Consider the following 17,527-nt stretch of genomic DNA (forward strand, 5'->3'; position numbering starts at 1 on the left):
TAAATCTTTGTTCTTTTTCAAGATTGCTTTGGCTATTTGGGGTACTTTGTGGTTTCAAATAAAATTTAAGGTTATTCTAGTTCTGTGAAAAATACTGTTGGTATTTTGATAGGGATTGCATTGAATTTGTAGATTGCTTTGGGTATTAGGGACATTTTAATGATACTCATGCTTCCAATTCATGAAGATATATATCTTTCCATTTGTTACATCTTCAATTTCTTTCATCAATGTCTTGTAGATTTCAGAGTATATCTGAAATCTTGTTTAAATCAATTCCTTATTTAAATCAATTCCTATGTACTTTATTCTTTTGGTGCAATCATCAGTGGAATTATTTTCTTAATTTTGCTTTCTACTAATTCCTTATTAGTGTAGACAAATGCAACAGATTTCTGTATATTAATTTTGTATCCTACAAATTTACTTAAGTTATTTCTAAGTTCTAATAGTTTTTTGGTGGAGTCTGTAAGGTCTTTTTATATAGAGTATCAGGTTATCTTAAAATATCAAAAGTTTTACTTCTTCCTTACCAAGCTGGATGCTTTCTATTTCTTTTTCTTGCCTGATTGCTGCAGCTAGGACTTCATGTGACTTTATGCTGAATAAAAGTGGTGAGACTGCACATCCTTCTCTTCTTCCTGATCTATTGAGTATGATGTTAGCTGTGGGTTTTTCACATGTGACCTTTATTATGTTGAGGTATGTTCTCTCTAAGCCTACTTTGTTGAGGTTTTTTATCATGACCAGATGTTGAATTTGCCAGATATCTTCTCTGCATCTGTTGGAGTGATAATATATGGTTTTTATCCTTCCTCTTGTTAACGAGTTAACATTGATTTAAAAATACTGAACCACCCTTGCATCTCTGGAATAGATCCCACTTGACTGTGATAAATGATCCTTTTTTAAAAAATTTATTTATTGTTTCATTTACATCCAAGTTCATTAGCATATGGTGCAACAATGATTTCAGGAGTAGATTCCTTAATGCTCCTTACCCATTTAGCCAATCCCCCTCCCACCACCCCTCTAGTAACCTTCTGTTCTCCATATTTAAGAGTCTCTAATGTTTTGTCCTCCTCCCTGTTTTTATATTATTTTTGCTTCCCTTCCCTTATGTTCATCTGTTTTGTCTCTTACAGTCCTCATATGAGTGAAGTCATATGATATTTGTCTTTCTCTAATTTTGCTTAGCATAATAACCTCCAGTTCCATCCATGTAGTTGCAAATGGAAAGATTTCATTCTTTTTGATTGCTGAGTAATATTCCATTGTATATATACACCACATTTTCTTTATCCGTTCATCTATCAATCGACATTTGGGCTATTTCTGTACTCTGATAGAGCTGCTATAAACATGTGCCCCATTCAAAACAGCACACCAGTATCCTTTAGATAAATACCTAGTAGTATGATTGTTGGGTCATAGAGTAGTTCTATTTTTATTTTTTTGAGAACCTCCATACTGCTTTCCAGAGTGGCTGCACCAATTTGCATTCCCACCAGCAGCGCAAAAGAGATCCTCTCTCTCTGCATCCTCACAAACATCTGTTGTTTCCTGAGTTAATGTTGCCATTCTGCCTGGTGTGAGGTGGTATCTCATTGTCGTTTTGATTTGTATTTCCCTGATGATGATTAATGTTGAGGATTTTTTTCATGTGTCTGTTGGCCATCTGGATGTCTTCTTTGGAGAATTGTCTGCTCACATCTTTTGCACTTTTCTTCACTGGATAATTTGTTTTTTTGTGTGTTGAGTTTGTCAAGTTCTTTATAGATTTTGGATACTAACCCTTTGTTTGCAAATGTCTTCTCCCATTCTGTCAGTTGCTAACTTTTAGTTTTGCTGATTGTTTCCCTTGCTGGGCAGAAGCTTTTTATTTTGATGAGATCTCAATAGTTAATTTTTACTTTTGTTTCCCTTGCCTCTGGAGACACGTTGATTAAGAAGTTGCTGTGGCTGAGGTCAAAGGTTTTTGCCTGATTTCTCCTAGAGGATTTTCATGGCTTCCTGTCTTACATTTAGGTCTTTCATCCATTTTGAGTTTATTTTTGTGTATGGTGTTAAGAAAGTGGTCCAGTTTTCCCAGCATCACTTGCTGAAGAGACTGTCTTTATTCCATTGGATATTGTTTACTGCTTTGTCAAAGATTAGTTAGCCATATGTTTGTGGGTCCATTTCTGGGTTCTCTATTCTGTTCCATTGATCTGAGTGTCTGTTTTTGTGCCAGTATCTTATGTCTTCATGATTACAGCTTTGTAATATGTCTTCAAGTCTGGGAATGTGATGCCTCCAGGTTTGGTTTTCTTTTTCAAGATTGCTTTGGCTATTCGTGGTCTTTTCTGGTTCCATACAAATTTTAGGATTGGGGCACCTGGGTGGCTCAGTTGGTTAAGTGTCCGACTTTGGCTCAGGTCATGATCTCACAGTTCATGAGTTCAAGCCCTGCATCGGGCTCTGTGCTGACAGCTTAGAACCTGGAGCCTGCTTTGAATTCTGTGTCTCCCTCTTTCTCTCTCTGCTCCTACCCCACTCATGCTCTGTCTCTCTTTCTCCTTCAAAAATAAATAAAAACATTAATTTTTTTAATTTAGGATTGTTTGTTCTAGCTCTGTGAAGAATGCTGGTGTTATTTTGATAGGGATTGCATTGAATATGTAGATTACTTTGGGTAGTATCTACATTTTAACAGTGTTTGTTCTTCCAATCCAGGAACATGGAATATTTTTCCATTTTTTTTGTGTTTTCTTCAGTTTCTTTCATAAGCTTTCTATAGTTTTCAGTATACAGATTTTTCACCTCTCTGGGTAGATTTATTCCTAGGTATTTTATGGTTTTTGGTGCAGTTGTAAATGGAATCGATTCCTTGATTTCTCTTTCTGTTGCTTCATTATTAGTGTATAGAAATGCAACAGATTTCTGTGCATTGATTTTATATCTTGCAACTTTACTGAATTCATGGATCAGTTCTAACAGTTTTTGGAGGAATCTTTTGGATTTTCCATGTAGAGTATCATGTCATTTGCAAAGAGTGAAAGTTTGACCTCCTTCAGGCTGATTTGGATGCCTTTTATTCCTTTGTGTTGTCTGATTGCTGAGGCTACGACTTCCAACACTATGTTGAATAACAGTTGTAAGAGTGGACACCCCTGTTGTGCTCCTGACCTTAGGGGGAAAGCTCTCAGTTTTTCCCCACTGAGGATGACACTAGCAGTGGATCTTTCATATGTGGCTTGAATGATCTCAAGGTATGACCCTTCTATCCCTACTTTCTTGAGGGTTTTTATCAAGAAAAGATGCTGTATTTTGTCAAATGCTTTCTCTGCATCTATTGAGAGGATCATGTGGTTCTTGTCCTTTCTTTTATTGATGTGATGTATCACATTGATTGTTTTGAGGAAATTGAACCATCCCTGCATCCCAGGTATAAATCCCACTTGGTCATGGTAAACAATTCTTTTAATGTATTGTTGGATTGGTTGACTAGTATCTTGTTGAGGATTTTTTGCATCCATGTGGATCAGGGAAATTGGTCTATAGTTCTCCTTTCTAGTGAGGTCTTTGGTTTCGGAATCAAGGTAATGCTGGCTTCATAGAAAGAGTTTGGAAGTTTTCCTTCCATGTCTATATTTTGGAACAGCTTCAAGAGAATAGGTATTAACTCTTCTTTAAATGTTTGATAGAATTATGCTGTAAAGCCATCCAGCCCTGGACTCGTTTTTTGGGAGATTTTTGATTACTAATTCAATTTCTTTACTGGTTATGTGTCTGTTCAAATTTTCTGTTTCTTCCTATTTCAGTTTTGGTAGTGTATATGTTTCTAGGAATTTGTCCATTTCTTCCAGATTGCCCATTTTATTGGCCTGTAATTGCTCACAATATTCTTATTATTGTTTGTATTTCTGCGGTGTTGGTTGTGATCTCTACTCTTTCATTCTTGATTTTATTTGTTTGGGTCCTTTTCTTTTTCTTTTTGATCAAACTGGCTAGGGGTTTACCAATTTTGTTAATTCTTTCAAAGAACCAGCTCCTAGTTTCACTGATGTGTTCTACTGTTTTTTGTTTTTTGTTTTTTTTGGTTTCAATAGCAGTGATTTCTGCTCTAATCTTTATTATTTCCTGTCTTCTGCTGGTTTGGGGTTTTATTTGCTATTCTTTTTCCAGCTCTTTGAGGTGTAAGGTTCGGTTGTGTATCTGAGACCTTCCTTCTTTAGGAAGGCCTGGATTGCTATATACTTCTCTTATGACTGCCTTTGCTGCGTGCCAGAGGTTTTGGGCTGTGGTGTTATCATTTTCATTGGCTTCCATGTACTTTTTAATTTCCTCTTTAATTTCTTGGTTAGCCCATTCATTCTTTAGTAGGATGTTCTTTAGTCTCGAAGTATTTATCTTTCCAAATTTTTTCTTGTGGTTGATTTCAAGTTTCATAGCGTTGTGGTCTGAAAATATGCATGGTATATATAATCTTGATCTTTTTGTACTTGTTGAAGGCTGATTTGTGTCCCAGTATGTGATCTATTCTGGAGAACGTTCCATGTGCACTGGAGAAAAATGTGTATTCTGATGCTTTAGGATGAAATGTTTTGAATGTATCTGTTAAGTCCATCTGGTCCAGTATGTCATTCAAATCCATTGTTTCCTTGCTGATTTTCTGTTTAGATGATCTGTCCATTGCTGTAAGTGGGGTGTTGAAGTCCCTTACTATTATGGTATTATTATCAATGAGTTTCTTTATGTTTGTGATTAATTGATTTATATATTTGGGTGCCTCCATGTTTGGAGCATACATGTTTCCAACTGTTAGGTCTTTTTGGTGAATAGACCCCTTAATTATGATATAATGACATTCTTTATCCCTTGTTAGTGTCTTTATATTAAAATCTGGATCATCTGATATTAAGGATGGCTACTCCAGCTTTCTTTTGGCGACCATTAGCATGATAGATGGTTCTCCATCCCCTTACTTTCAATCTGAAGGTATCTTCAGGTCTAAAGTAGGTCTCTTGTAAACAGCATATAGGTGGGTCTTGTTTTCTTATCCATTCTGTTACCCTATGTCTTTTGATTGGAGCATTTAGTCCATTGATGTTTAGAGTAAGTACTGAAAGATATGAATTTATTGCCATTATGTTGCTTGTAGAGTTGGAGTTTATGGTGTATCCTCTGGTCCTTTCCAGTCTTTGTTGCTTTTGGTCTTTTTTTTTTTTTTTTTTTTTTTTTCCATCTTTTCTCCTCTCAGAGAGTCTCCCTTAAAATTTCTTGCAGTGCTGGTTTAGTGGTCACAAACTCCTTTAATTTTTGTTTGTCTGGGAAGCTCTTTATCTCTCCTTCTGTTTTGACTGACAGCCTTGCTGGATAAGAATTCTTGGCAGCATATTTTTCCAATTCAGCATATTGAATATATCCTGTCACTCCTTTCTGGCCTGCCAAGTTTCTGTGGATAAGTCTGCTGCGAACCTGATCTGTCTTCCCTTGTAGGTTAAGGACTGTTTTTCCCTTGCTGCTTTCATGATTCTTTCCTTGCCTGAGTATTTTGTGAATTTGACTATGGTATGCCTTGTTGATGGTTGATTTTTGTTAAATCTAATGGGATTCCTCTGTGCTTTCTGGATTTTGATGTCTGTGTCTCCCCAGGTTAGGAACATTTTCTGCTATGATTTGCTCACATAAATATTTTCTACCCCTTTTTCTCTCTCTTCATCTTCTGGGACCCCTATGATTCTGATGTTATTCCTTTTTAATGAGTCACTGAGTTCTCTAATTTTTATTTCATGCTCTTTTGCCTTAGTCTCCTTCTTTCTTTCTGCTTCATTATTCTCCATAAGTTTGTCCTCTGTATTGCTGATACACTGCTCTGCCTCATCCATCCTTGCCGCTGTGGCATCCATTAGAGATTGCGGCTCAGTTATAGCATTTTTTATTTCATCCTGACTAGCTTTTATGTCTTTTATCTCCACAAAAATGGATTCTAATCTATTTTCAACCCCAGCTAGTATTCTTTTTATCATGAGTCTACATTCTGGTTCAGACATCTTGCTTGTATCTGTGTTAAGTCCCTGGGTGTCATTTCTTCCTGTTCTTTCTTATGGATGAATTCCTTTGTTTCATCATTTTGGAGGAAGAAAAGGAATTAATAAAGTAAAAAAATTAAAAATTAAAAACAACAGAAAGAAATCAAATGAAGGATGCTAGATCCTAGGTGTGTTTTGGTCTGGTTGTTGAAAGAAGCTTGATAGATTAGAGATAAAGGGAAAGATGAGAAAAGAAAAGAAAAAAGGAAAACATTTGAAAAATTTTAAAAATGACTACAATAAAATATAATAAAATGAAATGAAAGCAAAGTAGAATTTAAAAATTTACAAAAGTAAAACATATAGTAGAAAAAAATTAAAGAAAAATCTTTTTAATAAAAATGGAAAATAAAAATATATATTTTTTTCTTTCTGTATTCAAGAATAAGAAAAAATGTTGAATAAAAGGACCAGCAAACAATGAAATACAATTGAAATTACAGCAGGTTTCCCGTAGAAGTCAAGCTATGAAGCACTTTATAGCCCATAAACTAAGCAGGCAGAGAGACTTGTGTTTGTCAAGAGTGCTGTTGGCCAAGTTGGATGGGGTTTAGTGTAATGACTCCATTATCCACTAGATGGCACTGCTCAGCTTACTGGGGTGGATTGCTGTGGCAGTGTAGGCGTGTATGCGCATGTGTGGGAGGAGTGAAAATGGCGTCACCCAGCTACCCAGCCTCTAGTATTGGAACTCTGTGCTCTCCACAACTGGCAATCGGGCATCCCTCCTTTGTCTCCAGCTTCCATCCACTCCCCACTTCTATACTGTCTGTGACCAAGCAGTCAGCCTGCCACACAGCACCTCTCTCCTGAGTTTTATCTCAAATGGGCTGTTTCCCAAACCCTCACTTCCAAGGGACTGCGGCTTTGACCCACTCAGACCTTTGGGGGACGGTCTCACTGAGCAATGGCCAGGTGCTGGCCCACCCCCAGGAACACTGACGAGACTGCACTGCTGCCAATGCCCAGAGACTGCGGCTGGGTGCCAGTCTGCCCCAGAAAAAGTTAGTGTGGTCTTGTAGCAGCAGCGTTTCAGGGTTTATGGAAAATCACAACACATGTCTGGCACCAGGCTTTCCCGTTAACATCCTTCTTCTAGCACCAATGAATATGGTGGTTCTCTGGGGTCCGCTGGGACGTTTGCCTCTGGAGTAGCCACACAGCCTTTACCAAATGTCCTCCCAGCAGGGGAACTGCCTCTCCCCTGTGTGGCCCGAAGACCCCTTGGACCTCACTCTCTGGTGGGAAGGGCGAATCCCCAGGAGCAGAGCACCACCGGGTATCAAGCTGTGGAGTTTCAGACTCTGTGCTCCCCCTGTTTGTAGAGTCTTAATGGAATTTAGACCCTCTCCTTTCTTTTTTTTTGTTCAGTCCCTGCAGCTATTTCCACTTTTCCACTTTCTGTCCAGCTGCTTTTGGGTGTGTGTGGGCAGAGCTTTTCCCATTCTCTCCCCATCTCCGTCCTCTCTCCACAAGCAAAAACAGCTCCCTGCCCTCTGTGGCTTCTCTCTCCCCTAGTTCACCTCTCCATGCTGTGTACCTGCCAAGTTCTGTGGTTCAGGTTGGGCAGATTGTTGTGTTAATCCTCAAATCAGTTTTCTAGGTGTGCAAGATGGTTAGTGTTGATCGGGCTGCATTTCAGGGACGACAGACATAAAAAAAAACTTCCATGCTGTTCCTTCATCTTGGCCCCTCCCCCTGAATGATCCTTGTAATGTATTGTTGAATTCAGTTTGCTGATATTTTGTTATTTTTCTATCTATATTCATCAGGAATATTGACCTATAGTTTTCTTTTCTTGTAGTGTCTGGTTTTGGCATCAGGATAATTCTAGACTCAGATTAACTTGCCAGTTGTCCCTCCCCTTCTATTTTTTATAATAGTTTGAGGAGAATTCGTATTAATTCTTCAAGTGTTTGGTAGAATTCACCTATGAAGGCTTCTGGTCCTGGACTTTTGCTTGTGGGGTGATTTTTTTTTTTTTTAACTGATTCAATTTTGTTACTAGTTATCAGTCTCTTCTGACTTCTATTTCTTCCTGATTCAGTTTTGGAAGATTGTATTTTTCTAGGAATTTACGCATTTTTTTAGGTTGTTCAATTTGTTGGCATTTAATTTTTCTTAGTATTTTTTTATAAACTTTTGTATTTATGTGGTGTCACTTATTCTTTCATTTCTAATTTATTTGAGTCTTCTCTACTTGTTAATGAGCTTGGCTAAAGGTTTATGAATTTTGTTTATCTTTCCAAAGAACCAGGTCTTGGCTTCATTGATCTTTTCTATTTTTTTTTTTCTTATTTCCGTCTAGTCTTTATTTCCTTCTAATGACTTTGAGCTTTGTTCTGTGTACACAGAATATTACATCCAAAAACATAATTTGGATGTACACAAATCGTTTTCTAGTATAGACCACATTTTAGGCCACAAAACAAATCTCAACAATTTAAATCCATCTGGTCTAATATGTTGATCAAAACCTGTTTCCTTATTGATTTTCTGTCTGGATGATACATTTAGTGACGTAAGTGGGGTGTGAAAGTTCCCTACTATTATTGTGTTTTCCCTTTATGTCTGCTAATATTTGCTTCATGTATTTACATGCTCCTATATTCGTTGCATAGATGTTTACTAATGTTATATGCTCTTGTGGAATTGATTATGTAATGTCCTTCTTTGTCTCTTGCTACAGTCTTCGTTTTAAAGTCTATTTTGTCTAAGTATTGCTACCCTGGCTTTTTTGTTGCTTCCATTTGCATTTAATATTATTTTTCATCTCTTCACTTTCAGTCTGCTTGTGTGTTTAGGTCTGAAGTGAGTCTCTTGTACGTGGAGTATAGATGGGTCTTGCTTTTTTATCCACTTAGTCACTCTCTATCTTTTGACTGGAGCCTTTAGAACATTTATATTTAAAGTAATTATTGATGGACATGTACTTATTGCTATTTTGTTTATTGTTTTCTGGTTGTTTTTGTAGTTCTCTGTGTTCCTGCTCTTGCTCTCTTCCCCTGTGGTTTAATGGTTTTCTTTAGTATTATGCTTGAATTGCTTTCTCTTTCATTCTGTGTATCTATTACAAGTTTCTGATTTGTGGTTACCGTGGTATTAATGTTTATTTTATATATATATATATATATATATATATATATATATATATATATATATAAACACATACATATGTATAATATATATATTATACATACATTATATATAGCTGTATTAAGTTGATGGTCACTTAAGTTTTTGTGGTTTTTGTCTTATAGTTAGGATATATTCCTCTATCTCCTCATTTTGTCTAAGTCTTTTGGGGCTTGAACGTAGTGGCCTTGTATAGAAGCAGTCCTGTGATATCCTGTAGCACAATCCCCCCAATCCATCTTCAAAATCACATGCTCCAGGGATGTCCTCCTGTGTGGGCTGTGTGCACACCTGTTTTTTGCCAAGATGTGATTGCTGTAGGCATGCCAGTGATCCGGGCTGGCCCTCAGCCCAGCTGGTGCAGTGACCTGTTTTGCCTATTGTGGGCACACTGGGCAAGGTTTGCTCTTCATGCTGTTGAGAGTCCTGTCTATAGTGGCTGTGGGATCACTAGTGGGCAGGGCTGGCCCTCAGCATGGCTGTATGCAATTAACCATTGCACAAGCTATAGGCACACAAAGTGCGAGGGGGCTTTCTCCCTGCACAGATGAGAGGCCCAGCCCCAGGAAGTGTGGGTATGCTGGTTTGTAGGGTTATCTCTGTCTCCCCTCCCCAGGGTAGGAATCACTTTGAGGGGGCACTGGTCCTCACCAGCATTGCCTGCTGGGTGGGTCTACAAAGGAACTCCAGGTTGGGCACATGGTCCTGGCGAAGTAGATGGAAAGGATCAGAACTGGCTCCCACAAGCATCTGAATGTCTAGGCTGAGGAGGACAAGAAAATGACACCCACCACTTTTGTTCCTGGAGAAATCTTCTGTAGATCCCTGTCCCTTTGGCCTATGTCCTAAAATCAGTCACTAAATCCCCTTCACATAGATGCCAGGTGCTTTGCAAAGTGCTCCTTTTGTGCTATGTCTTGGCCTTATTATTTAGCATCTTGGCTCTTGAAGGGCAGAGACTTTATTTCCTGTGGCCCCTCCATCTTTCCCAGAGTTAAGCCCCACTTATTTCATAGGTAAATGTTATGGAGACTCTTTCCAGGGTGGATGCCCAGGGCCAGGGGTGCCTGGTGTGGGGTCTGATCCTTTCACTCTTCTGTGCTTGTGATATCCCTGTCATTTGTGCTTAGTCATGTCAGGTCTGCTTCCCAACTGTGTCTCCACCTCTGCTCGTCTTTCTTTTTGTTTATTTTTAAACATTTTTTAATAAATGTTTATTTATTCATCTTTGAGAAAGACAGCACAAGCAGGGGAGGGGTCAAGAGAGAGGGAAACACAGAATCCGAAGCAGGCTCCAGGCTCTGCACTGACAGCAGCAAGCTCGACGTGGGGCTCGAAATCACGAACTGTGAGATCATGACCTGAGCCAAAATCAGATGCTTAACTGACTGAGCCTCCCAGGCGCCCCTCTGCTGGCCTTTTTGATGTGGCCTCCTCTCTACAACCAGCTGTGGAAGCTCTATTCTGCAGGCTTCAGGTTGTTTTCAGAGTGAGCTGTAACACATGTGGTTGTTGCTTGGATGTGTCCATGACATTAGGGAGCTCAGGGTCCTCCCACTCTGGCATCTTCCCTGCTCCTTAGGATCTTTTAATGTCAGTGCTTTCTTTTCATTTGCCATTGTACATAACACACTACCAAACTAACAACCACCGGGACACAGTATGGCCAGATACAGCAGCTCCATTTCTGTCTTGTAGCTGGCCTTTGATGTCTATCATGTGTCCATTAATATCACTCACCCAAATTGGGACCGACGTAATTGTAGAGTTAAGAAAACAAAAATGCAGGGGGCGCCTGGGTGGCTCAGTCGGTTGGGCATCCGTCTTCGGCTCAGGTCACGATCTCACAGTTTGTGAGTTCGAGCCCCACGTCGGGCTCTGTGCTGACAGTTTAGAGCCTGGAGCCTGTTTCAGATTCTGTGTCTCCCTCTCTCTCTGCTCCTCCGCCGCTCATGCTCTGTCTCTGTCTCTCCTTCAAAAATAAATTAAAAACATTAAAAAAAATTTTTTTTAAATGCAGAGGGAGAACCATCACTTAGGAAATTTAGCTTTTTTTTTTTTTTTTTTTTTAACCCTGTGGGATTTTGGTTTTAGACAACTAATAATTGAGTAATGTTACTGGCTTGCTGTGCCACCCAAGGCAGATGACTTCAACTCTTAGGACCTATTAAGTGAGGATTAACAAATTTACTGAAGTCTTTGAAATTAACAAAAATCTAAATCACTGAATCACTTGGTAAATTTGATTTCAAAGTTGATACACATTTAGATATGTCATTTGCAAATATCTTTTCCCATTCCATCGGTTATCTTTTAGTTTTATTGATTGTTTCCTTTGCTGTGCAGAAGCCCTTTATCCTGATGAGGTCCCAATAGTTCATTTTTGCTTTTCATTCCCTTGCCTTTGGAGGTGTGTCGAGCAAGAAATTGCTGTGGGTGAGGTCAAAGAGGTTGTTGCCTGCTTTCTCCTCTAGAGTTTTGATGGTTTCCTGTCTCATAGGTCTTTCATCCATTTTGAGGTTGGTATGGTGTAAGAAAGTGGTCTAGTTTCATTCTTCTGCATGTTGCTGTCCAGTTCTCCCAGCACCATGTGCTGAAGACACTTTCTTTTCTCCACTGGATACTCTTTCCTATTTTGTCAGTTTCCTTAAAGAAAAGTATGCACGTATCCACATAGATGTTCGGATTTTGCTATTTGGTAGCCACTAAGGATTCTCATGATCTCTCAGGAAAAGAAGCAATGCACAAAAGAAGCAACGCAGCAACAAGCAAAACAAGAAACAGTGTTTAAAAAGTCACTGAGATCAGATCTATATACTGTTCTAGCAGACGAGCTACAGGAAGGTGGTGGGGCTGATAAAGCCAAGACAACACAGAGGCAGGAAGTGACTGCAGGTGCCCTGTGGCTTAGCAAAGTATAGAGATTATAGTTTTTCAAAAGCTTTTTAAAGGGTGGGAATTATTACCTTTACACTCAGGGTTAAAGTCTCCTTTTAATGCAACAGTGTAAGGAAGTGCAGGCTTACAAACTCACAGTTCCAAATGAACAAGGCCTGAAAGAAGAGGGGGTAATGACTAAAATACAGATACGAAGTAAGACCCATCTGACTGGCACAGTTACTACTTTGGAAATGAAGAGCGGGTGTTATTCCTAATGCCATAAGGACCGTGCCAAGGGCAAGGGAGGTATTTGGTGGCTAGGAAAACAAAACAAAACAGATGAGGACTTTCCCTACACGCTTAACCTTTAAGTATGAATTGAGAAAAGGAAAAGTGAGCATTGTTCTAACTCTTATCTGTCCATACACTATCCACCGTCCAATCACTATCAGCACCCCAAACTATTTCGCGCACTAGCAGTCAGCCCAAGGCCTTCCCCTACCTAGAGGCTCCCGCTAGCCAAGGGTGCATTATAGAAACCTTGTTATCTACCTTATTTATTCGACTAAGAAGTCTACTTTGGATAGCATATACTAATAATATAAGCCTACTGACTCAACTAAAACCACACTGGTTGTGGTGGAGATCACGAGTAAGGAAGAGGGAACAAACAAAACACTTCCAGTCGGCCTCTAGGAAGAAGAAAGTGCTGAATTACTGGAAAATGTGACAGGAAATCATCAATTTGGATTATAAGGCTTTGGGCATTTGTGATAATTTGAATAGAAGCCAAGGAGATTATATCTGAATAACATTAAAAATAACTACTCGGCAGAGCTTGACTTGGTGGGGGCAGCCCAACCCGGGAATACTTTGCCAGGCTGGGATGTGCAGTGTCCCGTTCTCTGGTTTTTTTAATAAGCCCTGCTTTTGGGCTTGAGGTAAGAGTGCTTCCTCCTGGAGGAGGCAGAATCTATAAAACCAAAACTGTAAAGGTTTAATAATGTTATTGAGGAAGGTCTTAATTAAATGGTACAGGGTTTAAAAGCATTATAATAATCCAAGCTTTTATATTAAAAAATATGTAACACTGTGTATTTAGCAATAGAGTTTATAAAATTAAGTTGGAAACCCATCGTTTCAGGATTTGCCTAAACTCTAGACATCGCTAGAATTTTCTTCAGGATTACTATTTTCCAAAACAGAATAAAAAGGTATTGGCTTGAGAAAATACTTCAAGTTTATAAGTAAAACCAATTTTTAAACTATACAAATACCTGGTAAATAGTCTGCCTGCCTACCTATAAATATCCAGCATACAGGTTTTAGAAGCAGTGCTTAAGGAATGTGGGTTGCTGGAGGGGAAAAGGGGGTGGGGTGGGATGAATGGGTGATGGGCATTCAGAAGGGGACCTGTTGGGATGAGCACTGGGTGTTTTATGTATGTGATGAGTCACTCAACTCTACTCCTGAAACCATTATTACACTATATGTTAACTAACCTGAATTTAAATTAAAAGGAAAATTGTAAATCAGGGTTCAAATCCCCATTTTTCATTTACCAGCTGTAACCTCAAGTTACTTCCCCTGTAAAGCCAGGCTCGCAGTACATATTCTTACAAGACAGAGAATTACATGACGAATGTATAAAGTTTTTAGCACAGAACTTGGTCCATGGTGGCATTTTAGAATGCCACCTGCCCTGCCCCTTGTCCAGGTGTCTGGCATATTGGTGTTGACCTACAAATGCAGGTGCATCTACAGTATTTAGACTCCAAAGGCTGTCCAAAGATTCTCCCTACTCCCACAGGACTTAGCCATACATATTAGAACAAGTGATAGTAAGATAGTCAACTAGATTTGCATCTAACTTGGTGACAAAACAGTAAGGAACCCTGGCTTTCATATTTGCCTGCAGGCTACTACTAAAGGAGCTGAGGCTAGGATTGAAGAGGCAGCAGGAGATTCAAGGCACTCGTTCAAACAAGAATTTATAATGATAGAAGCCCTCCAAACTCTGAACTAATATAAATCTATCCCGTTTATTACACTAATTCTCTTTTTCTTTCTCTAGAAAACAAATGACGATGCAATTGATTTTGATTATACCGTTCTACTCCATGAATTCTCAACACAGGTAAAACACAGAATTGTATGTAGGTTAGAAGGTAGAGGAGGGAAACAGTAAAGTATCATACAAACTGAGAAGGCACTTGGAGACCAAAAAACAGCAGGCAGCTGCACCCAGTTTACACGGAGTTTTAGTCAGGGTGACTTACTGACGGGAGGATCGGCAGGTGATGACCGAGGCGCTGCGCAGCTGTTCTCTGCAAAGTCTGAACTGTTAGTGCACAGATTTTATAGAGCAAGGGGATGTGCAGAGGTCACTGTGGTGAGGTCAGCGGTCTAATATTTTCACAGACCTCGTGGTACCATCAGGGTTGGGGGCATGGGCACTAGGCAAGCTCTGCTAGTTACCAAAACATTAGGGGAGATCAAGACAAGCCTTCCTGCACTTGGGGCAGGGCATATTACCTCCAAGGGGCCTGGAACATGTTCCTGAGGGAGGTCAGTGCACAGACATGAGCAAGACGGAGGGTCAAAGACGGAGTCAGTATTGTCAGCACTCCTCTGATACAGAAATGCTTTTGCCAGAAATTTTTGCAGATCGTAGTACTTTAGAACTCTTATTTTCCAGGAAATCATTCCTTGTCGTATTCACTTGGTCTGGTACCCTGGCAAACCACTTAAAGTGAAGTACCACTGTCAAGAGCTACAGACACCAGAAGAAGCCTCTGGAACTGAAGAAGGTTCAGCTGTGGCACCAACAGAGCTCAATAATTTCTGAAAAGAAAAAAGGTCTGCTTATACCAAATTCTAAACAAAATGACTCTATTAAATAGTGTAAATCATTATTCTGGCAAAATAGGAAAGGTATAAAGTATTCTAATATTTTTTAGAAAGCCTGCAATTATAATACTTAACAATTAAAAGATGCTGGGGTTTTTGTTTTTCGATTGGTTTGGTTTATTTTGTTAATTCTGGGAACACAGGCATACTGAACTCTGCTCAGCGCTAAACAGTTTACTCCACAAGTTTCTTAGGGTTTCAGCCCTAAAATGTAAAAGAACAATCAATTGGTATATACTGTAATTGGATCAGTAAGTATTTAGCAAAACAAAAATTGATGGTCTTACCTTTAAAGCTGTATTTCTCATTACTTTGAACATAGCAAAGCCAACTATTTTCTGTTGCTAAATTCCTTCTACTTAGTATATAAAAAATATAATATAGTTCAATGAAAGCAAATTGCAGGGAAAATAATACCAGTTTAGAACAAACTTTAATTTTTTTTTATCATTTCAAGCAAGTATTTTTTTTGATATCTACTTTTCTATATAAAATGTGTTCAGTGTGTGTTTATAGAGATTTGTATCCATAAGCAAAATTTGTGCTAAACTGAATTAAATGAACTCTTAATATTGCTTAATTCAAATTTTATAAATAAAGTGTTTCATGGATAAAGCGGAGTGTCTGCAAATGTATTAAATGGAATGGTGATGTAACTGAAATTCTATCAAATATGTACAATTTTCATCTATAATGACAATTTGCACCCCAGTGTTGGCCTAAATTAATTTATAAAAGTAAATATAATATGTACCGTAATCAAATTCAGTGGAGTACCTCCCAAGGCAGGAAGAAGTGATCCAGGAAACGTAGCCATCATTTGCCTCTCAAAATTCCTATCCTTTGTAGGGGGAGAATTTAAATTTTTTTATACCCATCAAGGTTCTTCCAGCTGGTCTAAGAATTAAAGGAGAAGATAAACAGGAGGAAAATAAAACAGTTTTACTACATGTGCAGAGAGGCTCAATAATGCACTTGAGACCTAAAGAAATGAAGGCAGTCAATTTTTATCCTTTAAAGACAGAGTATAAATCTAGAAGGACTTGACAGGACAAAGAAAACTTTGGGAGTTTCAATTGCTAAGGAATTCTTTTTTTTTTTTTTTTTTTTAACTGTTAGAGTGTGAGCAGGGGAGGGGCAGAGAGAGAGAGACACACAGAATCTGAAGCAGGCTCCAGGCTCCGAGTGGTCAACACAGAGCCAGATGCAGGGCTTGAACTCACGAACCGTGAGATCATGACCTAAGCTGAAGTAGGACACTTAACCGACTGAGTCACCCAGGCACCCCAATTAATAAGGAATTCTAAACAATTTGGGTTCAGGTAGTCAGTAACAAGTAACAAACGTTTTCTGTACAGACTTCTTTGCTCTAAATTTCCTATCTCTGATAAGGATGTCTCTTTACCTTGTGATATAGGAAGGGTATTTATTTCCTTTTCACATGGGGGAATTTATTTCCTGCTTTCAGGAAGACAGAAGGGGATCCCAGTGTCTCTCCTGGATGGTCTTAAGTAATTTTTACTTAAAATAATATACCACAGTAGGACATTTTGGGGCGGCCTGTCCTTGGCTCCTACAGTTCCTTCCACCAAAGCTTCCCTGGAAGTTTCACACATTACAAGTTGAGCTGGTAGACTATTCCTTCTTGTTGAATCAGTGTCTTAATACTGACAATAGGTCAACCAACTTAAACTCATTTCAGAACACAGGTGTCTTCTCAACGTTAAGCCTATGGTTCAAATACTCATGTAATAAGAGGCACTTTTATGGAAATAAAAGAAAAACAATGGTTAACGATTGAACCAAATTGTGAACCCATTTCTGAGTTCTGAGGGTAGCTAGTCAAGAGGATTTCTAGATGCAGGCTTAAAGCATCTTCAGATAGATGCTTTTAGGGCAGGTCTGGCAATGTGACAGATTTTCTTTGTAGTTTGCATGTTTCTGGTGATGGTTTTGTGTGGCCCATAGAACAACAGGCATGAAGATTATATATGAGCTGTTATGGTGATCTGCTATTCAGTTGGCAGGGCTTCAAGAAAAAGAAGTTTTAATTCTCAAATGATTCCAAGTCAAAAGGATGGGAAAAAAACAGAAGACATTCATTTGCTCATTTGAAGGGCAGTAGCCAGGCACTAGAGGAAACTAAAAGGAATCAGGATCTAGTCCAGTTTATAATGAACTGTATTCGAATCTAATTTACACAAAGGTGTGTTAGTGAAATAAAATTCTTCCCTCTATATTCACCCTTATTTTTACCAGAGTAAGGCTAATTTATTTGCAGAATAAATATAGTTTCAATAAACTTGGCTTGATTATTTACAGAAGTACAGCAAGAATAGTGATGGATCATACAGACTCTTTTAAATCTGCTTTGCTTAAACTTTTTGTAAGGAATCTCTGACTGAACTTTTTTTTTTTTTTTTTTAAATTTTTAATGTTTTTATTTATTTTTGAGACAGAGAGAGAGAGCATGAACGGGGAAGGGGCAGAGAGAGAGGGAGACACAGAATCTGAAGCAGGCTCCAGGC

At 38.7% G+C, this 17,527-nt stretch overlaps 1 protein-coding gene across 1 annotated transcript in view; it reads left to right on the top strand.

Annotated features, from left to right (window-relative positions):
- RARRES1 (retinoic acid receptor responder 1) overlaps window positions 1–15,614 on the top strand; it is a 65,297-nt gene extending 49,683 nt beyond the window's left edge. The window contains exons 8-9 of the mRNA XM_081790150.1: window positions 14,164–14,226; window positions 14,788–15,614. Of these exons, the coding sequence (XP_081646276.1) occupies window positions 14,164–14,226; window positions 14,788–14,937 (213 nt within the window). The 3' untranslated portion in view covers window positions 14,938–15,614. The remainder of the gene's footprint in view (window positions 1–14,163; window positions 14,227–14,787) is intronic.
- The last annotated feature ends 1,913 nt before the right edge of the window (window positions 15,615–17,527 follow it).

The sequence above is a fragment of the Panthera onca genome, chromosome C2 (assembly GCF_046562875.1).
Source record: "Panthera onca isolate mPanOnc1 chromosome C2, mPanOnc1 haplotype 2, whole genome shotgun sequence".
NCBI classification, from domain to species: domain Eukaryota; kingdom Metazoa; phylum Chordata; class Mammalia; order Carnivora; family Felidae; genus Panthera; species Panthera onca.